The sequence below is a fragment of the Mucor mucedo genome (genome assembly GCF_025094135.1).
Source record: "Mucor mucedo strain NRRL 3635 chromosome Unknown EV154scaffold_186, whole genome shotgun sequence".
Classification (NCBI taxonomy): Eukaryota; Fungi; Mucoromycota; class Mucoromycetes; order Mucorales; family Mucoraceae; genus Mucor; species Mucor mucedo.
In genome coordinates, this window is record NW_026252470.1 from 20516 (window position 1) to 40949 (window position 20434).

Below are 20434 nucleotides of genomic sequence, written 5' to 3' on the forward strand. Positions count from 1 at the left end.
TTTTCCCAAGAAGGTTACTTTGTTGAGTCTCTTTCTAACACTGTATTGTAAACAATTATTTTCCTTGGGAAATTGGGGATAATTACAAGGTATAATCGAAGTCTGATTATTTTTGTGCTGTCCAAAAAAAAAGGGTGCTACAAAAATACAAATGAACCGTTCCAACTAAGAGGAAAAGTATGCTGCCATAAAACTATAAATATAAGGACCAATTATTCTGATTTTGGCCAATCAAGAAGAATAATCTTTCAGTTTTGTCCTAGCTGTCACTATGTACCTTATTTTCACATCTCGGTCCCAAGTTGATTTTATGATTTGGCTTAAACCAGGGATAATTCAATTTTTAATATTTTAAGCCTCATATGATAATACACATGTCGTATAAAAGAGTATCATCATTTCATTAAACATGAAGTTGGTAGTAATGTCCACAGAAAGAAAAAGACAACATGTTTCCCCATGCATGTATCATAACGGAAGCAAGGGTGACAGGTGAACCTTTCAACAATGAGACATAAATTTGTCTTGCATAAGGCTAAATAGATCAGGGGGGGAACCTACAGGACATAAAAAAGCTGAACTTGCAATTCTGGCAAATGAAATAACTCGTCTGTAAATTTAAAAAGAATGTAATAAAAATAAACTCTCTGTATGCAGTTTAAGTTAGCTTTATTCATCTTTTTTTATTCATCAGGGAGCGGTTAAATTGATTAATATTTGAAGTGTGCATAGAATAAGAAAAAAACACTTTGAAAACTGTGAGAAATTAGTCTCCTTTTAAGAAGTGATTAAATTGGAAGATTTAATTAGATTTTATTTTTATTTTTTGGCAAATATGAAATATACTTGCATAAACTATTTTGAAAAATAGTGACGATTTACAATTATATATCTATAAAAAATACGCCTCCAAAGAAATAAGTGTATCTAAAACCCAGTAATTGGCTATGTCGCCAAAGGTCGTTTATCTTAGTTTACATGAAGATTCATGTACGAAATATAGTGTCACACATGGTTTCGATCTGCAGCTTTAATTGAAAAATAATCACACTGAAAAAGGGTGGCATAATAAGGTGATGTTTATACACGATTGGAGACTTATCAACTGTAACGTAGCAAAGACAATATGTAAAAGCACGCCTAGCATATATGCATTAAACTCAGCTGGTTTTTTGTTGTTGTTGTTGTTGTTCATTGTTACTATTTTCGAGATGCTATATAGTCTGAGGTGACTCAAATGCGTGCAGAATGACATAATAAGAGTTGCGTACACGTAATCCAAAGAGTGCAATCAGTATATCGGGGAAACTTTATAAAGAAACCATTACGTATGACAATCATTACACAAAGGTGCTACTTTTTTGCAGTTAGTGCAATTCGATTGGGCAGTTGAGGGGGATCGAATTGGGTAATTTCGAAAGCCACCATTAAAAGGGTATTTAAAACAGGTGTAACCCAGTTCATTGTCTCTTCTTTTTTCCTTCAATAACTTAACAATGGCACAAATGATTGCGAAAAAGCAAGAAGAATGGAACTCTCAGTAAATATTTAGAAATTGGTGCTTTGTTTTTACAAATGTTTTAAAAGAGTTGACATTTCTGTTTCATAGAAAAGTAAGAGAACTTTTGCGATTGCCTGAAAATAAAAAGTGCTTTGATTGTCCCACCAAGGTAAAAAAGAAGAAGAAAAAAAGGATGGCAAAGAATTAAGTGTTAACATTGTACAATATAGAGTCCGTTCTTTGTTAATGTCAGTATACAAACGTTTCTATGTACTCGCTGTTCTGGTTTAGTGTAAGGATTGGGTTTAAAGATGATTGAGCAGTATGTTTAATATTATAATGTAGTCGAGAAGTAGGACATCGAGTCAAGTCCATCTCGGCCAGCAAGTTCTCAGGACCAGAGATTGTTGCCCTTCAACATGGTGGTAATGAAGTAGCTAGAACAATTTGGCTCAGTAACTATCGTATAGACACACCAGAGCCCGAAACGGATGGAGATATTCGATTATTTATGAGACAAAAGTATTACGAACAAAAATGGCTTGATCGTCAGAAGGGAGTTGCCCACGCAGAGAATGTAAAGCGGATTATCACCGAGTTATACGCACCTGATGGAAGTCGTAAGGTGAATACAACTGTCGGACGTAGTGGAAGTATTGATAAAAGAAGGAGTTTGGACATTCGACCCAAAATAGCACCTACTCAATCATGGGTTGATGATAATGTACCTATTGGACTGATTCCTGCCGTGCAACATAATAAAAATGCAATGGATGATTTGCTATTGAACGATGATAACATGCTCTCACCAAAATCGCCTAGTTTCTCTTCTGTACCCATGTCTATAATGACACCGCCTCCCTCTTCAAACCAACATTTTAGAAATCCACCTTCATCCAATCAGCCCATCTTAAACCCACCTGCAAGTAAACCCATGTCTCCTATTACAGGTAAATAATAATAATAATGATAAACATGGGCGTTTTCAAAGTGCTCATCGCTATTCTTTTATACAGTATCACCAACAAATGATATATTTTCAGAACTGGCTGGTCTTGCCACACATACACCCATCGCTTCACCAACTTACTCTGGTGGCATTTTACAACCCAATTCACCCAAACCTTCCACCACACCCAGTATGACACCTCAGCCTCAGGAACAACAGAAACCGACAGTGTATAAAGAGGATCCGTATGCTGCATTGCGTGATTTGTCTATAGGTTCCAAACCAGCAGCAACACCTACAATGAACACATTAAAAATCAAAACATCTGACGATGCTATGAGTTGGGGAGGTAGGTGCCAAAACAGTTATATGTTTTTAAATGAAGTTTTACTTAAACTATTTATCCATTCATAGATTTCCAAAAGTCACCTACGAGAATGTCATTTAACAAGCCAATGTTTAGTGATATAGACCCATTATTCAAGTAATAGGGACTTATGATTTGGTGTGTGTATATTATTTTATTTTATATAAAACTTTTTTTTTTTTTATTATTTCTTTCTCTTTTTTTTTTTCTTTTTTTTTTTTTACCACTCAAAATCACCATTTGCACGGTGGAACAAATAGTCTCTACCGTTGACCAACATAATGCCATCCTTTAATATGCACTTCCACTTATTCTTTGTTCTTGTAACTTTATCATATAAACACAAGATGATATGCTCAATTTCCTCTCCTCCCTCTCCATCGTCATCGTCATCGTCAGTGTCATCCAAGTCTGAATTAATATCATCCTCGTCCTATGTTGATACAGAGATGAGTGAAACTGTGTAGGGAAAATAAATAGCACACAAGACTTACAGCGACTTCCTCCTCTCCTTCACCATCCAATTGAGGAATACGAGTTTTTGATTTTAAAGCACCAGCCTTAATGGCTCTCTCTCTAGCTTCCTTCATTAACTCTTTGACACTATCAGGAAGAGATTCTAATGTAAGAGGTTCACCCGAGAACGACGAGGCAGAAAATGTAATTTCATGCTCTTCCTCTTCTTCCTGACTTGTTTGAATCATATCTTCAATACGTTGATCAATTTCCTATTGCAAGAAAAAAAAAATAGTGTTAATAGCATGTACTTTTCTCTTTTTCAATCGTTGCTATTATTACACCCTTTTTTTTTTATAGCTATACTTTACACGAGTAGTTAATTCATCATTTGCACCATCGTTTTGAGGAAGATTTGGTCTGGGAAGTCCAGGTAATTGTAATTCGGGAAGGTTCTTTGAACTATCGCTATTGTTGAGAGGAGGTTGCATCATTTGGTATTGATTAGCAAGAGTACTTGGGTCAGGGATCATTCTTGGTGGAAGACTATAACCTTGTGGTTGTTGCTGTTGCTGATGTTGTTGCTGTTGTTGCTGTTGTTGTTGTTGTTGTTGATGATGATGTTGTTGCTGTTGATGTTGTTGATGCTGTTGCTGTTGATGTTGTTGTTGTTGTTGCTGTTGTTGCTGTTGTTGTTGTTGTTGCTGTTGTTGTTGCTGTTGTTGGGATCTACCAGCAGCGGTAGCCAAATTAACTAAACTAGCGGCAGCAGGTTGACCAGCGTATTCTGAAGGATACTGTAATGCGGGTTCATTACCATTATTCGTATTGAGAGACGCTGGAGGATTGGGAATTGAATTATTGGCCGCAGCAGAATTCTCGCCATCTTCGTCATAATAACCATCGTCCTTAAAACCAAAGTTGGCTACACGAGATCTAGCTACTTTTGATTCCCAAGACTAAGAAAGAAGAACATTAGTCATTGTTTTTTTTTACAAGTGAAAAAAAAAGAAGGGTGTTTTACTCTTTGTAATTCCTGCAAAATAGCATCGTCTATGCCCATATCCTCGAAATCACCACGTACTTGATTGATGACATCGTCAATCACAAATCGATAAACATTAGACTAAAGAAATGAAGTAAACATTAAGAGCCAAATAAAGATAGTCTGCGATATAATTTCTGTCTTGTTTACCACAATAGCGTTAGACATTATTGTATTTAAAAAATTACTACGACTCGAGTCAGTGAGTTTTATTTTTTCTTTATGGAGCCAAAAAAAAAAAAAAAAAAAAAGGTATTAGAAACTAAATGTTAATGAATAAAAGAGAAAGAAGACACGTTTTAAAACAGATTGGATCTAGATCTACCTTTGAAGATTCTTTTTGAGAAAAAGAGTTACAAAAAAAAGAAGCCTTTTTATATAAAATAACGGAAACAAAAAAGATGCGAAAAAAAATAGTGGGCTATTTATAAAAAAAAAAAAAAAAAAAAAAAAAAAAAAACTCAACTGAATGACGACATGATTGGAGATTGTCCGGACCGGACTGTTCATAAATAAAAAGTGGCATTGGTGTCATGGCGACACTTTTTCTTTTCCCCCAAGCGTGTTTCCTCTCTGTGTGCGTGTGTGGTGACTGGGATAGCAAATACTCGTCAATGCGCATATGTCTAATTCGTTTTTTTTTTGGACAATTTATTTTTATTTCATGTAACTTTTATAGCATTTTTTGTGTACGTGTGTGTGTGTGTGTGTGCGTTGAATCTAGTCAGATCTAATCTTGAGGTCAGTTAAATCAACTTGGTTACCAGTAACAAGTCCACGAGGACTAGCGTTTTCGAAAGATCTAAGGAAACTGTCAGAATAAAACTCAATAAGTGCATCGTAGTATACTTACTCAGGGTTTCTCATACGGTGAATGGGAGCACGTTGAGCATCTTGAGCAAATAATCTAGTATTGAGCAAAAAACCATTAATAACTGATACATGTGCTATCCCCCCAATGTTCCGTTTTCTTTTTCTTTACTTGTATTCAGCGGCAGCAGTGGCACCGGCCAAGTTGGCATGGTTAATTTGATCGTTTTGTTCACTGGTAGTCATGTGGTATTCGAACCACTTGGTGATGGGATGCTTTTCCTATAATGAAGGTTAAAACAACCTTTCATAATTAAACAGACAATAAAAAAAACATACGTCGGAAGCGCCAACAAGGTGTTGATCAACTCTGAACCATGCAGCGGTGGCAACAACAGCAATGACAGAGTTTCTCCAGAAATTGTTACCGAAAGCTAAGGAGAAAAAGATTTTTTTTTTTTTTTTTTTTTTTTTTTTTTTAGATTTTACGTTGTAATGCAATTGTTACTGAAAGTAAAAAAAAACATACATTCTTCGGCAAAATGGTGAGTAGCTTGATTTGATTCAGTAGCGTAAGAACGAGCAACTTGACGGACAGGTGATCCCTTCAAAAGTTGGGCTTTACAAATTAAACGTGATGCCATTGTGTTATAATTTATATTTTGTAATGTAAGTTGGAAAATAGGCTCCTCACGAGTGTGTGGGGATTATTTACCCCCGAAGCATGCCAATAAAAAATTCATAACCTAAAGACGTCATCATCGGGATTATGTAGTGTATACAGCTATCTGATTTAGATCTCGGTTGTAGGTGAGGAAAAAGGCTTTTTTTTTTTCTTTTTCTTCTTTATCATTACATATATAAAAAATGTCAGCACACTCTGGAGACGAACTTGATATTGATATTAAAGAGCAAGATCGCTTTCTTCCTATTGCAAAGTAAATGTTTGTTACGTGTTTGATACCTGAAATGAAGCTAATCTTTCTATATAAAAAAAAGTGTTGCACGTATAATGAAGAAAGCACTCCCCGAAAATGCAAAGATTGCCAAGGAAGCCAAAGAGTGTGTGCAAGAATGTGTCTCTGAGTTCATTTCTTTCATTACAAGCGAAGGTATATTTTTTTAAGGGAGAAAGTCAATGTATCTTTCTTTTTTAACCCGTAATAAATTCTGTAGCCAGTGACCGTTGTCAACAGGAAAAGAGAAAGACGATTAACGGTGAAGATATTTTGTGGGCAATGCAATCGCTTGGTTTTGAAAACTATACAGAAGCTTTAAAGATATATCTTGGAAAATATCGTGAAGTAAGTTTTTAAAGATATATAAGGGGGTTAATCTAAACGCGCACGTTATTGTTACTATAGACTACAAAGATCGAAAGAACTACAGCAACTGGCAAAGAAAAGGAGGAAAATGTTGATCAAGTACAACAAGTTCAACAACAACAGCAGCAACAACAACAGCAACAACAACAATTATATGGTGACCAGCAACAACAAATGGCTGGTTATTATAATGGAAATATGTAAATAGGAAATAAAGAAAAAAAAAAAAAAAGATGGCTTTTTATTTTAGGAAGTTTTGATTTCCCATTTGTAGTGTCTGCTGTTATTACTTTTATTGTTGTGTAACTACGAATAAAAAAAGACAGGTTATTTAACTATTAAAAAGGGTAAGCGTGCGAAATACTTACAGGTAAATAGTCTGTTTCATTCCACGGAGAAGAATTGTTGGAATCCAATATATGATGTGCCTATTTTTTTTTCCCACAAAAATTAATACATTTACTATATTTGGATGAAATGTCATTTAAATTTTACCTTGCTTTTGCTGAGGGATTTATAAATGATCACCAAAATCACGAGAATTAATAGCCCATGCCAGTGTCTAAAACTGCTGTTGGATTTTTGATTCTCCCTTGAGTAATTGTTATAATCTTGATAAAATGAATCATCGACATGTGCGTTATTCACAGTATCGGGTTTGTGCCAAGGTATCTCGTTATTTTCAATGACTGGTACTGGTATATTATTATTAATGTTGTTATTGTTGTTATTGTTGTTGTTATTATTGTTGCTATTATCTACAAGATCATCATATTCTTCTTCGTTATTATTATTATTATCTACAATTTCTTCTTCAATCATTTCTTTTTCTTCTTCTTCTTCAGGGCTACTGATCTGCTGAGGAAGATGTTCAAAGAATTCAGTAGCAGCTATATTTTTAAAGTCAGGGAACGAATCCGCTGAAAAGTCATCATCCTCTTCCTCTTCCTCTTCTTCTTCTTGTTCTTCCTCTGGGTCATTTATTTCTTCAGGGTCTTCCTCTACGATATCATCCTGGTCTTCTTCTTCAGGCTGGATTCTTTCCTTGATTTCTTTACTGCTACTGTGATCGATTGGGTCGTCTTCTTCTTCAGTAAAGTCTTCTTCTGTCACATCTTGTAAACTTTTGAATATTCGGTAAGCATCATCACCTTCTGAATCCTCGTCAATGGCATTTTCTACTCCACGAAACAGTGATGTATCATCTAAATTGGAGTCTAGGTTTGATTGAGCAAGCACTTCTGTTGCTCCCTTCTCCTCCTGAGCAACTGTCGTCCCGAACAGTGTAAAGCCAATTAGAATTATAAAAATAGCTAGCCTGGGTACACAAATTAGTGTCATGCTGATACAAAAAGAAAGAGAAGAAGGAAAATATGAAGAGAGAGAAAAGAAAAGGAGAAAGAGAGGTGAGAGAGTAAAGCGAGTGTTGTTTATTTATATCTTTTTTTTTAACACCGGTATTTCAAAAAAAAATACTTCTTATTTATATTCACATCACATGTATTTAGTATTAAGGCTGTCGCAAAAAGGGCAGAATGATTTTTTAGATTCCCGTTTAGCACACATGCTGATCAACCCTATTGGTCTTTTTCTATTTTCATTGTACTAAATTCCCCCTTCACATATCTGACTCTGGCCTTTTCTCTTCAAATATAGCAAACCTTAAAACAGTGACGATCACTTATAAGTGAACACAATCCCTATATATTTATTCCTAGATTCTGATGCTAACCATTCTGGTGTTGCTAAGGAAATCACAGCACGGTAAAATGTTTATTTAGAAATTTTATAAAAAGAAAAAAAAAATATTTATGAAATTAATTAAAACTGCTCGTGTCACCCTGTTAATAATAAACACCAGCCATTTATCCTTTAGCCATCGTGCACACTTTTTTAACTTGGTTTTCGGACCTTATTGGACCAAATCCTTTCAGAAAGAACTTCGTTGCTGCGAATGCCTACTGCTATGCACCAAAGTCATTGACGCTAATGCATTTAATATTCATTGGTATAAATCTCAAACAGATCAAAAAACGAATAAATATTCACGAAAATGAGCAAACATTTGTAGATGATAAAAGCTTAAAACTTGGTATTGGTTTACAGTAATTCTTTATTACTACTGAGACCAACTTTACTATTATCTTGGAATTAAATGAGTAGTCAAAGCAGTTTTTACCTACCAACTAATCCTAAATCCATAACATATGAGCTGAGATTCATGTCATTTAACGATATTATGTCAGATTTGTGTAAGCATACTTTAGTTTTTCAAGAAGAGCCTATCAGCAATTTTATGAATTGGTGTACGGCACAGAAGCTTGAATTTCTAAATGCAAAACTTAAAAAGAAGCACAAAGATCATGAGATAAGAATATCACAACGAGAATTATACGTACTAAAGAGTGGATATACAGGTATAAGTAACGTTTAACATTATCTGTTCATTATTATAAACTATGTCATTGTAGATAATTTATTAAAGAGATAGCTGAAGTCTGTCAAAGATATCAAGAATATATAACCACTCTAAAACACGAAGGCTACGGGTTATCGTCGTAAATCTAAAACAACAGCAGATAAAGGTGAAGTTGTAAAATCAATTCAAAACATGATTGCCGTATTGCAAAAAAGGTCTTTGGTCGAACGTATTTATGTCACTATCGGCTGCAACTGCAAGACCCCAATGAATAGAAGAGAATTAAAAAAAAAAGCATGAAAATAGGCGAGTTATCAGAAGTGAATGGTGATGCGCAAGGCATTCAATATCTCGATTACGAGTAATTTGCGCGTAAATAAATAAAAAAAACTGGCGCGAAAATGGAGTAAAAATACGATAACCCTTAAGTAAAGAAAGTTCTTAAAAACAAAGGTATGTAATAACAAAAAAAAAACACCATCTTATAAAATGAAATTATAAATTATACTAATTTTGTTGATGTATATCTAATGAAGGAATTAGCAAAGATGAACAAAGTATGCTTAGTGGTCATCGATTCGGCGGGTTTGAGCACAAACATGAGTGATTTATGATCGTCTATTCGGTTTATGAAGTATTGTTTTTTTGCTTCAGTGGGTATCGCAATGTTTAAAAAAATCATCATTGATACTCTCGCTCATGATAATCAAGTACATGTAGTAACTAGAATGCGCTGAGGAGATCGTTAAGCTGAAATTCTTGTTTAAGTTTTATGGCCGAGAAAAGCTATTTCATTGATTCAAGTTGTTACCCTCTATCACTTCCTATGATCTAGTTGAGTCTATTTCTAAATTTAACAGATTTTTATTAATTAAATAAAACTAGCATTATCTTATCGCTTTAGACGTTTGTTTGGTTGCAAAGAAAGAATTCTTTTCCTTTTACTAATATTGTGACACAATAACAATGTCAACTCCCCATTGTTATGGCACTTGCCACTAATTTTTTTTTTCAATTTTTATTTTTTATTTTACTTTTTTGCGATTATTCATATAAGATAACTAGCGTATACAACAAGAAGTTGTTATCTCTTTAGGCATGTTTATAGCAATGGACATAAAGACTTTTACTCACCATAAAAAAAGAAATCTCCGCTTTTGTGGCACTAAACATTTTGTGAATTGTTGCTATTCCTGTCAGTCTGTGCATAAAAAACCGCATCATTTTTTCATGTATTTTTGCCAATGAACAATGTAATTTATTTCTGCAAGAGGACATAATAAGAAATTCGCCACAGAACAGGTAATCGGGGGGGGGGGCAATCAGTCTGATAGCAACCCTTAAAATAGCCATTGTTTAATCACAAGTGTGCATCTACCATGTTATTTTTTTTCCCGGATTTACAGAAAACAGGAATGTCCAACAAGGAGTTTCCCACATGGTTGGTCTTTTAGTGTGTGATAAAATGATTATGTAAGACAGAAAGAACTAGGCCAAAGTTGTGGCTAGCTGGAGTGACCCATAGTTTGGGAAGGATGCTCAACTAAATGATCAGCATATGCTTTCAAGTGTGCCTTGGTAAAGTGAACATCAACTCGTGCAATTCATGTTGAACTCAGCGGTTCCCATATGTATACGAAATATATATAAAATAAAAAAAAGTACATTATCCTATTTATGGTATGATACCGGGTAACAAAAACCACATGATTTATAGGGTTTTTTTTTTAGGTCAAACCAACACATCTTTTTCCTCTCCTTTTTATTTAGGAGCCGGGTATGTCTAAACGTCAAAATAGTTTAACCAAAACAAACTTGATTTTTTTCTGATACAGTTTCAATTCAATCAACAACAAAACACCAGAAAGTGTATTTGGTAGTTCTAGAATTGGATTCTAGAACTAGACATGGTGATCCATGGCCCGTCTGCTTTGATTACCCATGACCAGTGATTTGATCCGATAGCCCTTATGAACATGATTTTTTTTTATTTATGCGTGAAGAAAGAGGAAAAAAAAAAGATAAATTAATCTATGGAAATATGACGTACCTTTTTCTTGTCCTAGGCGAAATATCACAGAGGATCTTTAAAGGGTCATACAGTGATATAAAAGAGAAATAATTATTACCAACAATGGATTTTGTTTCAGATAAGGATTTTCTTATCATACTTATACATCAAAGGAAGGCATTTCATTGGTCGATAGAGGCCTTTTTTTATATATAAACAAAAGCTTAATGCTGGTTCCCCTTCCCTTCGATATACATCAGCCAATCATTGGGAGATGAGTACAAGATGAGTAGATTTTTTGGTGTAAATAAGGGAACGGACAGTCGTATTTTTTTTTGTGAATTCCGATCTCTCAGCATTTATAATGTATCGTTACAAGCGTTTAATTTCATGTGGACCAGTGACAATGAGCCTTGATGAGCAAAGAGGCAAAAAAAAATCAAGTATTCCCCATTTGGAAATCTATTCGGCATCTTAAATTATCAGGATATGCCCTTTTCCACACTATTTTTTTATTTTATATATATGCTTTCTTCTTAAACTAACACTTTTTCTCTTTTTTTTCTCTTTTTTTTCTCTTATACATAATCATGTTGTCTATAACAAGAAAAAAGTCCACTACAACCACAACACGTATGGCAGACCAAGTACTCTCAAGTACTTTATTTCCTGGTATAACAGATCAGACATCGATAGATGAGACTGATCAAGCTAAAAAGAAGGACCCTTTGGCAAGTCAAGTATGGAGAATGTACAGTCAAGCTAAAGACAATTTACCCAATGGATCCAGACTGGAAAACCTGACTTGGCGAATGATGGCCATGACATTAAAAAAAGATGTGGATAATGTTACCTTAGCAACCTCGGAACCCATGGATTCGGATCCTGAATTATTAGAGAATACAACTACATCTAAATCATCACCAATGGTACAAAAAAAGAATAGCTGTATATTTTTTATTTTTCACACATTAAACTCTATTTTTATTAGACAATCAATAGAACTACTACTACAACAAATTGTATCAATATCCCTACAAACTTTAATGAAAATGACGCTAGTCATGATGAACACTCTTCCTTCTTGTATGGCAATACACCAGCCTATGCTTCTCCAACTTCTTCGTCTACCTTTTTCTTTGGTAATGACCCTCCTTCTATGGGCACCATCAGCTTTGAAGATATGTTTGGTGCTTATTACGATCCTACTTTTGCTGGTCAACACGGGGAAGTGCCTGCACCTCCCACATCGAATACTAGCCATTACTCACCGTCTCCATCCACTTCATCCGTCGAAGATGAATACTTTTCCTCTTCCACAACACCTACACCCACTACATCCACATCTAGTCGTGTGCCTCAGAACGGTATTACGCAATGTGCAAACTGCTCTACAAAGACAACTCCTCTGTGGCGAAGAGATCCTACTGGTAATGCATTATGTAATGCATGTGGGTTATTCTTAAAGCTTCATGGTGTTGTCAGACCACTTTCATTAAAGACGGACGTGATCAAGAAAAGAAATAGAAGTAACGCGCAGTTAAAGAAAGACCAAGCGTCTTTATCTAGTTCTTTACCCAGCAGCAGTACGAACATACCAGTGAGAACAGCTCAAACTATCAACAAGAGGCAACGTCGTAGTATCCAACAAGAACCCAGTCTATCTAGCTCATTACCGGTTGATCCTAGTTTGAACTATTTTGGAACGTCTTTACCCAATACTACTACTACTACGATGCCAAGTGCTAGCTCTTTATTCCCATCCTCGCCACCGCCAGGACTTGTACATTCCTCCTCTAATTCTTCGCTCGCTAGCTTAAACCAGTTCACCCCCCACAATGGTGGTGATGTATATTCAATGTTGGAAAATATCGGTGTTCAATTAAACAATTTACCACCTGAATTGTTACCCTTGATTGCTTCTGCTGCCAATTATCAAGCCATGGCGACAGCCAAGCCTTCACCTGATTATAATCCATTCAACCCTCAAAACAACTACTTTTAAAATAAATAACTTGTTTAATTTTTATATATGTGATATATCATGTTTTTACTCTTTATTAGTGTCAATAATTTCTTTTTGAATCCGTTCGACACGATCATTTGTTTGTGCCATCAGTTTATTTGCTGATGATAGACGTTTTTTGGCGTCCAAGAGTTTTTCGAGACATGGCACGAGTGTGGGGGGCTCTGCGATATCCGTGAATAACTCAAGCTCTAGAATAAATAACGGAAGCGTTTATTAGGGACAATTTTTGAATTTTTTGTAGGAAGATTCTTTTTTACCTGCAACTAAACGTTCAATCTCTTTTCCAAGATCATCTTGGCTTTTTTGAACGGTTACTATGGCTTGGTCTATTTCCAGGACAGCAGGTCCCAATATCGAGTTAAAGCCTTGTGTCAATGGTATTTCATTCATGAATGCTTTATTGTAAAAGAAAAAATATATAAAAAAGCCAATTCTAAAGAAAAAAGGCGCCGTTTCAACCCCCTCTCTGTCGTCACGGCTAAATTCTCGAAAAGCAAAAACTTTTTTTTAAATTTGTTTTTTTCTAATTGTGTGATCAATCCTTTCTTTTTTTGAAAAATCCTACAGGTAAATTGAAATGCAAAGACATGTTAATTAAGCTCTTTCAATTAACGCTTGGATTCATAGAAATATCATCATGGCTGATTCCAACAAACCCCAATTCTCTCTCCCTACCATTCATGACAGTGAAGGTGGCTGGGGACCTGCTAGTGATGTCATCCCTCAACAATTCCGTGATATTCCCTATGCCCCTTTCAGCAAGGCTGACAAGTTAGGCCGTGTTGCTGACTGGACCAATCCCGAAGGCCAAAAGCAAGACAACAACCAAGCTACTGGTGGTCGTCAAGGTAGAACTGGTTTCAACCGTTTCAACAGAGGTATGATTGAATTGATTTTTTACGAAAAAAAAAAACATGACATTTATACATTCCATAGATCAACAACAAGCCTATGGTGCTGCTTTTGCTTCTGCCTTTGCTTACACTCACAATGAAGATGAATCTTCCTTCTCCGTTGTCGACAACCGATCTGCCGGTACCAAGAAGCAAGCCCTCAAGGCCGTGGGTGGTGGTAATGTGCGTACCAACCGTGTCCAAAACAACAACAACAACAAGCAAAACGGCGGTTACCGTACTGTCAACCAACGTCCCAACAATGGCGGCCGTTACCAACAACAAAACAACAGACGTAGATACGGTTATAAGGATTATGACAAGCCTCAACGTGTCCGCAACGCTTCCATCAACATTGGTTCTGACTGGAAGGTATTGGATGAGATTGAGTTCAGTCGTTTGAGCAAGTTGAATTTCGGTATTCCTAAAGCTGTTGATATCGCCACCTATGGTGCCGTCAATGTGTACAACAAAACCTACGATCGTGTCAACACCAAGAACGAAAAGATGCTCGCTCATATTGACCGTGTCAAGTTTGATACAACCACATCAGAGGATCCCATCATCCAAAAGTACATTCAAGAGAACAAGGCTACTGTATTCGCTACCGATGCCGTTCTTTCTCTCTTGATGTGTGCTACTCGTACTGTTTACCCTTGGGATATTGTTGTAAAGAAGACTGCTGATGGTAAGGTGATTTTGGATAAGCGTCCCGGAGGTGTCTTTGATTTCGTTACTGTCAACGAGAACTCGTACGATCCCCCTGCTGAATCAGACAAGGATACCATCAATTCTTGGTCTGCTCTTTGTAACGAAGCTACTTATATCAATCAAAACTTCTCTCGTCAAGTTCTTGAGAAGGACGCCAAGAAGTTTGAAAACCCCAACCCTTTTGCCACAAACGAATCATCTGAGGAATTAGCTTCTTGTGGTTACCGTTACAGAGAGTTTGACTTGTCTAATCCTGGTGCTGAGGAAGAGGAGGAAAAGATTCAAATGATTGTCCGTACTGAAGTGGATGCTGCTGTTAAGACTGGTGATAACACAAGCTATGTGACTATCCGTGCATTGAACGAATTCGATCCTACTGCTCAAGGAGCCGGTGGAGCTCTCCCTTGGAAGAAGAGTTTGGATTCTCAACGTGGTGCTGTTGTTGCCACCGAGATGAGAAACAACGCTGCCAAGTTGGCTCGTTGGGCCGTTCAAGCTTTATTGGCCGATGCCGAACAACTCAAGTTGGGTTATGTTGCACGTTATAACCCCAAGGATAACTCTCGTCATGTTATTTTGGGTACTCAAGCTTACAAGCCTCGTGATTTTGCCTCTCAAATGAATTTGTCTTTAACAAATGGTTGGGGTATTGTTAAGGCCGTCGTTGATATGTGCTTGCAATTACCTGAAGGTACATACATTATGATGAAGGATCCCAACAGACCTATTCTCCGTGTTTATGCTGTTCCTTCCGAAGAGGATTTAGAAGAGGAATTCGAGGAAGAAGAAGAGGAAGAGGAGGAGCAAAAATAAATTTTGAAAAATAAATAATAATGATAAAAAAAAATAATAATATTATAGCTTTATTTAATAGAATAAAAAAATAAAATCAAGTCCCTTTTTTTTTCTTTCAAATTAGACTTTTGCATGTCTTTTATTCGAAGCTTTTGTTTGTCTCATATTGCGTGCTGTCTCGACAGGTTGGATCAAGTTTGTATCTGTTACCAACTCAATATCAGCATTCTTCTTACGATGGATGTCTCTCATAATACGCGAGACGACGGATTCCCAACGAAGACGAGAGTAACTTACAGCATGGTTAAACTCATCATCGTTATTCTCACTCCACACGCCAGGCAAATGATTTGGTAAAAGGCGGATCAACGTACCAGCAGGAATAGAGAGTGATCCAATGGCGACTGTAAACAACCATTGGCTCAAGGTCAAAGGTACCGTCTTGAACGCTAACCCGCCATATTGAATAATAAGCATTTGACCAGCCACAGTAAAACCTTGGATCACCAAAAACAAACGGTCGTGTGTGATGCCGCGCATAATATTCAGACGGTCATCAATACGACGGCAATTCAACTCGTTAAAGACCTGAAGAAAGACAAAGACGTTGAAGACCATGGTACGTAAGATTTTCGTGTCCTCCACCGAGTCGGACAGACCAAACAGAGAGGGACCATGAAACATGAGTAATAAATTGACGGCGATTTGGAAAATCGCTTGTCCCATAATCATGCGGCCCATACGCCAGTTGATCAGACTAGCATCCTTGCGAAGGGGTTTGCGATTGACCAATTCATCTGTTAAAGGTTCAGTAGCAAGAGCCAATGCAGCAAAGGTATCCATAATCATGTTGACCCAAAGCAATTGGACGGCACTCAAAATACTCTCGGATGTGTCGGATAGTACGGCACTGACAAAAGAAAGCACCACGGCAGCAATGTTGACGGTTAATTGAAAGACCAAGAATTTGCGGACACCATCGTTGACGGCTCTTCCCCATTTCAATGATTGCAGGATGGAATTGAAGTTATCGTCCATCAAGATGATATCAGAGGCTTCTTTAGCTACTTCCGTACCAGTGATGCCCATGGCAAAACCTACATTAGCTAACTTGAGTGCAGGGCCATCGTTTGTACCGTCACCTGTCATGGCGACAACTTCATTCAGCTCCTGAAGTCGAGTTACAACAAGGGTTTTATCAATGGGCGAAGAACGCGCCAGTACCTGAAGGCGAGGAATCACATCGTGTTGCTCCTTAGCACTTAGCGCCCTAAAGTCTGGGCCTGTCATAGCGACACCGCCTGAAGTCAAGATGCCACATTCTCTGGCAATCGATTTAGCGGTTTGAAGATTATCTCCCGTAATCTAATTTATAAAACTAGTAAATACACTTTGGTTCTATTTTTTTTTGTTTTTTGTTTGTTTTTTTTTAAATGTTTGTTTACTTTACCATGCGAACAAACACGCCTGCACGTCGGAATTCCTGAACAGATTCAACGACACCTTGGCGAAGCTTATCTTGAACGCCAATAATACCAATCAGAACAAGCTGCTTAAGAGGTGGGTCATCTGAATGAAAAGCTAATTGTTGACATATAAAAGATTAATACACACACTATGAAACATATTGACTGTATTTACCGTTAAATGTTTCGGTATCAACATCACGATAGGCCAGGGCTAGAGCGCGTAAGGAACGACCAGCGTAAGAATTAACCAGCATTTCTTGATCTACGCGAATATAACTGTTAAGAGGTTTGACTTGGCCATCACTATCTAAATAATGAGAACACGCTTGAATGACCATTTCGGGAGCCCCTTTTGTATATATACGGTATTTGGAGCGGTCAGGAGAAGCCGCATTGCTATCATTGGTTTTGATGACTGTAGTCATACTCTTGACAGTAGAATTAAAGGGATAGACATAAGCGCATTGTGTCGATTTACGGTTGTCATTGTAGGAGTAACCCAGTTTTGTTACAAACTCAAGCATGGCACATTCTGTAGTAGAACCAATGAATCGGACATTGCCATCCGTGTCTCTTCCTTCAAACGCAGTCGAGTTCACAGACATGTTTTCTGCTGCTAAATCCGTAGCAAATGATTTGCTGGTCCGTGTTTGGAGGTCATCGAAGGAATTCAATTGCTTGTTGGCAATACTTGCACAAACCACAGACATTTTATTTTCGGTTAAGGTACCTGTTTTGTCGGAACATACGGTAGTAGCATTACCCATTGTTTCACTATGTAAATGCTTTTTTTTTTAGTTACAGACAAATATGCGTTGTTTTAGGGTTACAATACCATGCAGAGAGATGTCTGACAAGATTGTTGTCTTTTAACATTTCAGTAGTGGCAAATGCAAGTGCAAGTGTAACAGCCATTGGAAGACCTTCAGGCACCTATGAACATGTGCAAATCAAAGAAAGACGTCAGATTTATATAGTACAAGAATTATACAACACGTTTCTACTTACGGCAACAACAATAACAGTGATTGCTTGGATAACGATACTGATCAATTGAGAAGTCAATTCATTTGTTGGCAGCCACCTTTGATCAATAAAACTTATCACACCCATCTTTAAGATCAAGACACTAGCTAGAAGCGTGAGTACTTTTCTCTTTTTTTTTAAAAAAAAACAAAGTTTATCATTTGACTTACAACAACATTATACCGGCAGCAATAAAGCCAAACTTGGCAATTTGGTCAGCCAGCACGTTTAATTTAAGTTGTAATGGAGTAGTTTCTTCTTTTGAGTCACGCATTAACTAAACAAATCCAGTTTTTTAATACCGTGAGAAAGATTCGATATATGCATAACTTACAGTCATCGCTCTGCCATAATGTGAATTCACACCAACCGCCACCACAATCACCTTTGCAAAACCTTGAACCACTTTGGATCCACTAATAATAACACAATCTCCTTTTGAATCAATGTCCTTCTTCATTGTTTTGGATTCGCCAGTCGCAGCGGATTCGTCGCAACGTAGATTGTGGCTATTACATGTGAGTGTGAGGTAAACAAACAAACAAAAAAGAGGACTAGCCACAGTATTCAATTACCCTTCAATATACAAACAATCCACATTCAAGATATCTCCAGGTTCAATAAACAAGATATCCCCCACAACTATTTCCTGGATGTGAATTTGTTGAGAAAGTCCGCTACGCAAAACCTATAAACGATTTATTTTTGTTAGACGAGAGTAAAAAAAAACAGGTGTGCATCATGAACAATCTATTTACTTTGACTGGTCTATCCTCTTTTTTGGCATTCAATTTTTGAAATTGCTTCTCCTTTTCATAGTCGTTAATGGCATCTGTTTAAAATCAGCACATGAAGGGTTAGAAATACATATAATAAGCGTGAATGGATCGTGTTTACTTGTGATGACTACGACAGTGACAGCGACAAGGATGGCAACCCCTTCTACCCTATTAAACACAGTCAATTATCATACATGATTTTTAACTGCAGACTCTATTTACCATCCAACTTTTGGCTCGTCTACTGGATGTTTTGGTGAGTGATCATCCCAGATACCAACCATTAAGGAAATAATAGAGGCGATAGTCAACATAACTTTTTAAAAAAAAAGCAATTAGAATTAAATCCAATCCAAGAGAATATAAATTGGCTTGATCCACTTACTGAGGGTTTGATCATAGTAGGCTACCCAAATCAATTGCAGAAAAGTTTTTGTAGGAGCACTTGGAATTTCATTTTTACCAAAGATAGACTTTCGATCTGCAAAGAAATCAGGAGCGTGCTGCAGCTTTTGTGGAACAACGACGCCATAACATGGGTCAAAGGTCTCGTCTGGTAAGAGGCCTGTAGTTGGGTCCACTCTGAGTGATTGGCAAATGCCACTCGTCCCGCCCAACCGCGGTAACAAATTAGGGTGTTCTACAAGCCCTACTAATTGCTTGGCGTTTATTGTGAATGTATCAATGTTGTAACCGAGGAGTGGAGTTCTTGCATCATCATCTTCTTTCACTTGAGGCGGCATATTTTAGAAAAATAAGCTTTTTTTTTTTTATTATTTCTGAGAGAGAAAGAAGAGGAGAGAAAAAGGGGATTTATCAATACAAATATTGTAGATATTTATATTACACAATCAAATATGGCAGATTGTTAAAAATTTCTGACGGCTCGTTTTTTTCTGTGCCCTTTTTTTTTTTTTCCTAAAGAGCAAATATTACCAAAAGTAAAATAGCCAAATTTAAAAGTCACTGCAAAACGAAAATCTATTTCGCCATTTTCGTTTCAGAATGCTTGAAAACCTTTATTTTTTTTTTTAAAAAAAAAAAACCATCATGTCACACAAAACGCTATCTTGCACCTTTTTAAAGTAGAGATCTTTTTTTTTCTGTTCAAGTTTCTGGTGGCTTGCGCTGTGTAAAAAACAGAGCGGGAAGAGATTGTGCGAAAAGCCAGTTTGCAAGAGTTAAATAGGCTCTGTATACAAAAGGGAAACCTCTATTAAAACAACTATTACACAAAGCTAATGTACGGAATGTTCTTTTAGTAAACAAGCTCTTTTTAGTAAGCTTTTACGATCATTGAGGGTACAGAAAACTGGCCGGGGCGTCTCTATCCGAATATCCGGACCAAAAAGAAACAGGGATTAATCATACACTTCGATTCTTCCAAGACACTTTTTTTTTTCACTACATGAAATACTTAAAACTTTGTTTGATTTTCCAGCAAGAACCTAGTTATTTTTAATTTTTCTAATTCATGGTTAATTCGGTGTGCGATGGCCTGGGTACTTTTTTTTTATCAATAGATGTCGATCAATCATATTTGTTTTTGTTATTGTATTGCATTTTTTTTTTTACACGACAGCTAACGTATATCACCGGTATACTAACACCGAAATTAACATCTGTTACATCTTTCACGACAAAAGTCCTGATAGTTGGTTAATGTATATCAATGGTGTTTAATTTTGTCATTTCTATACTTCTAAAAAAGATTTTCCTTCATATATGTTGTGCTATAATAAATCCCGCATGATGTTTGACGCGTAGTGTAACATGCTACAGCGTAAAAAAAAAGTTTACCGAATGGTAATCACTTTCCGCATTAAGTAACTAAAATCTAAAGCACGAT

At 36.6% G+C, this 20434-nt stretch overlaps 10 protein-coding genes across 10 annotated transcripts; 5 read left to right on the top strand and 5 right to left on the bottom strand.

Annotated features, from left to right (window-relative positions):
* Positions 1 to 1474: 1474 nt before the first annotated feature.
* EV154DRAFT_556395 (uncharacterized protein) lies at positions 1475 to 2959 on the top strand. The gene is made up of 6 exons (XM_051605349.1): positions 1475 to 1540; positions 1610 to 1670; positions 1732 to 1793; positions 1847 to 2451; positions 2518 to 2799; positions 2865 to 2959. Exons 1-6 carry the CDS (start codon positions 1497 to 1499, stop codon positions 2936 to 2938), a joined length of 1128 nt encoding a protein of 375 aa, XP_051451445.1. The 5' UTR covers positions 1475 to 1496; the 3' UTR covers positions 2939 to 2959.
* A 1-nt stretch (position 2960) lies between these two features.
* EV154DRAFT_528859 (transcription factor IIA, alpha/beta subunit) lies at positions 2961 to 4778 on the bottom strand. The gene is made up of 7 exons (XM_051603614.1): positions 4644 to 4778; positions 4469 to 4536; positions 4298 to 4399; positions 3987 to 4232; positions 3645 to 3959; positions 3312 to 3545; positions 2961 to 3250 (listed from the first exon to the last, which is right to left on the bottom strand). Exons 2-7 carry the CDS (start codon positions 4484 to 4486, stop codon positions 3038 to 3040), a joined length of 1128 nt encoding a protein of 375 aa, XP_051451446.1. The 5' UTR covers positions 4487 to 4536; positions 4644 to 4778; the 3' UTR covers positions 2961 to 3037.
* Positions 4774 to 5883, bottom strand: EV154DRAFT_452749 (uncharacterized protein). Its single transcript, XM_051597273.1, has 5 exons — positions 5658 to 5883; positions 5468 to 5562; positions 5301 to 5410; positions 5172 to 5225; positions 4774 to 5120 (listed from the first exon to the last, which is right to left on the bottom strand). The coding sequence occupies exons 1-5, from the start codon at positions 5770 to 5772 to the stop codon at positions 5039 to 5041; spliced, it is 456 nt and encodes a 151-aa protein (XP_051451447.1). The 5' UTR covers positions 5773 to 5883; the 3' UTR covers positions 4774 to 5038.
* EV154DRAFT_528865 (nuclear transcription factor Y subunit B-3) lies at positions 5884 to 6562 on the top strand. The gene is made up of 3 exons (XM_051603615.1): positions 5884 to 6066; positions 6128 to 6240; positions 6305 to 6562. Exons 1-3 carry the CDS (start codon positions 5996 to 5998, stop codon positions 6442 to 6444), a joined length of 324 nt encoding a protein of 107 aa, XP_051451448.1. The 5' UTR covers positions 5884 to 5995; the 3' UTR covers positions 6445 to 6562.
* A 229-nt stretch (positions 6563 to 6791) lies between these two features.
* Positions 6792 to 7794, bottom strand: EV154DRAFT_487458 (uncharacterized protein; the record flags this gene model as incomplete). The annotated part of the gene is made up of 2 exons (XM_051598980.1): positions 6792 to 6881; positions 6949 to 7794. The coding sequence occupies 2 exons, from the start codon at positions 7792 to 7794 to the stop codon at positions 6792 to 6794; spliced, it is 936 nt and encodes a 311-aa protein (XP_051451449.1).
* An 814-nt stretch (positions 7795 to 8608) lies between these two features.
* Positions 8609 to 9479, top strand: EV154DRAFT_487459 (uncharacterized protein; the record flags this gene model as incomplete). Its single annotated transcript, XM_051598981.1, has 2 exons — positions 8609 to 8870; positions 9409 to 9479. The coding sequence occupies 2 exons, from the start codon at positions 8609 to 8611 to the stop codon at positions 9477 to 9479; spliced, it is 333 nt and encodes a 110-aa protein (XP_051451450.1).
* Positions 9480 to 11473: 1994 nt separating this feature from the next.
* EV154DRAFT_487460 (uncharacterized protein) lies at positions 11474 to 12888 on the top strand (the record flags this gene model as incomplete). Its single annotated transcript, XM_051598982.1, has 2 exons — positions 11474 to 11812; positions 11875 to 12888. 2 exons carry the CDS (start codon positions 11474 to 11476, stop codon positions 12886 to 12888), a joined length of 1353 nt encoding a protein of 450 aa, XP_051451451.1.
* A 28-nt stretch (positions 12889 to 12916) lies between these two features.
* On the bottom strand, positions 12917 to 13376 carry EV154DRAFT_528870 (uncharacterized protein). Its single transcript, XM_051603616.1, has 2 exons — positions 13170 to 13376; positions 12917 to 13100 (listed from the first exon to the last, which is right to left on the bottom strand). The coding sequence occupies exons 1-2, from the start codon at positions 13300 to 13302 to the stop codon at positions 12934 to 12936; spliced, it is 300 nt and encodes a 99-aa protein (XP_051451452.1). The 5' UTR covers positions 13303 to 13376; the 3' UTR covers positions 12917 to 12933.
* Positions 13360 to 15329, top strand: EV154DRAFT_546157 (eukaryotic translation initiation factor 3 subunit D; the record flags this gene model as incomplete). Its single annotated transcript, XM_051604686.1, has 3 exons — positions 13360 to 13479; positions 13540 to 13790; positions 13849 to 15329. The coding sequence occupies exons 2-3, from the start codon at positions 13550 to 13552 to the stop codon at positions 15327 to 15329; spliced, it is 1722 nt and encodes a 573-aa protein (XP_051451453.1). The 5' UTR covers positions 13360 to 13479; positions 13540 to 13549.
* Positions 15330 to 15373: 44 nt separating this feature from the next.
* On the bottom strand, positions 15374 to 19377 carry EV154DRAFT_528873 (PMCA-type calcium-translocating P-type ATPase). The gene is made up of 12 exons (XM_051603617.1): positions 18971 to 19377; positions 18808 to 18901; positions 18704 to 18753; positions 18565 to 18638; positions 18382 to 18494; positions 18141 to 18315; positions 17977 to 18083; positions 17789 to 17909; positions 17616 to 17713; positions 16953 to 17554; positions 16762 to 16892; positions 15374 to 16676 (listed from the first exon to the last, which is right to left on the bottom strand). The coding sequence occupies exons 1-12, from the start codon at positions 19326 to 19328 to the stop codon at positions 15432 to 15434; spliced, it is 3168 nt and encodes a 1055-aa protein (XP_051451454.1). The 5' UTR covers positions 19329 to 19377; the 3' UTR covers positions 15374 to 15431.
* Positions 19378 to 20434: the final 1057 nt, after the last annotated feature.

What these genes read in the sequence shown, in the direction of transcription:
- EV154DRAFT_452749 (XM_051597273.1), bottom strand. Translation starts at nt 5,772, where the DNA reads ATGGCATCACGTTTAATTTGTAAAGCCCAACTTTTGAAGGGATCACCT. An exon ending in ACTGCTGCCGCTGAATACAA is followed by an intron (nt 5,226 to 5,300) that starts GTAAAGAAAAAG and finishes GCTCAATACTAG; the next exon opens with ATTATTTGCTCAAGATGCTC. An exon ending in CACCGTATGAGAAACCCTGA is followed by an intron (nt 5,121 to 5,171) that starts GTAAGTATACTA and finishes CAGTTTCCTTAG; the next exon opens with ATCTTTCGAAAACGCTAGTC.
- EV154DRAFT_528870 (XM_051603616.1), bottom strand. Translation starts at nt 13,302, where the DNA reads ATGAATGAAATACCATTGACACAAGGCTTTAACTCGATATTGGGACCT. An exon ending in GATTGAACGTTTAGTTGCAG is followed by an intron (nt 13,101 to 13,169) that starts GTAAAAAAGAAT and finishes TATTTATTCTAG; the next exon opens with AGCTTGAGTTATTCACGGAT.
- EV154DRAFT_528865 (XM_051603615.1), top strand. Translation starts at nt 5,996, where the DNA reads ATGTCAGCACACTCTGGAGACGAACTTGATATTGATATTAAAGAGCAA. An exon ending in CGCTTTCTTCCTATTGCAAA is followed by an intron (nt 6,067 to 6,127) that starts GTAAATGTTTGT and finishes TATAAAAAAAAG; the next exon opens with TGTTGCACGTATAATGAAGA. An exon ending in TTCTTTCATTACAAGCGAAG is followed by an intron (nt 6,241 to 6,304) that starts GTATATTTTTTT and finishes TAAATTCTGTAG; the next exon opens with CCAGTGACCGTTGTCAACAG.
- EV154DRAFT_528859 (XM_051603614.1), bottom strand. An exon ending in GTAGATCCCAACAACAGCAA is followed by an intron (nt 3,960 to 3,986) that starts CAACAACAGCAA and finishes CAACAACAACAG; the next exon opens with CAACAACAGCAACAACAACA. An exon ending in ATGATGAATTAACTACTCGT is followed by an intron (nt 3,546 to 3,644) that starts GTAAAGTATAGC and finishes TTCTTGCAATAG; the next exon opens with GAAATTGATCAACGTATTGA.
- EV154DRAFT_556395 (XM_051605349.1), top strand. Translation starts at nt 1,497, where the DNA reads ATGGCACAAATGATTGCGAAAAAGCAAGAAGAATGGAACTCTCA. An exon ending in ACTCGCTGTTCTGGTTTAGT is followed by an intron (nt 1,794 to 1,846) that starts GTAAGGATTGGG and finishes ATTATAATGTAG; the next exon opens with TCGAGAAGTAGGACATCGAG. An exon ending in ACCCATGTCTCCTATTACAG is followed by an intron (nt 2,452 to 2,517) that starts GTAAATAATAAT and finishes TCTTTTATACAG; the next exon opens with TATCACCAACAAATGATATA.
- EV154DRAFT_528873 (XM_051603617.1), bottom strand. Translation starts at nt 19,328, where the DNA reads ATGCCGCCTCAAGTGAAAGAAGATGATGATGCAAGAACTCCACTCCTC. An exon ending in CTACTATGATCAAACCCTCA is followed by an intron (nt 18,902 to 18,970) that starts GTAAGTGGATCA and finishes TTTTTTAAAAAG; the next exon opens with TTATGTTGACTATCGCCTCT. An exon ending in TCACTGTTATTGTTGTTGCC is followed by an intron (nt 17,714 to 17,788) that starts GTAAGTAGAAAC and finishes ACATGTTCATAG; the next exon opens with GTGCCTGAAGGTCTTCCAAT.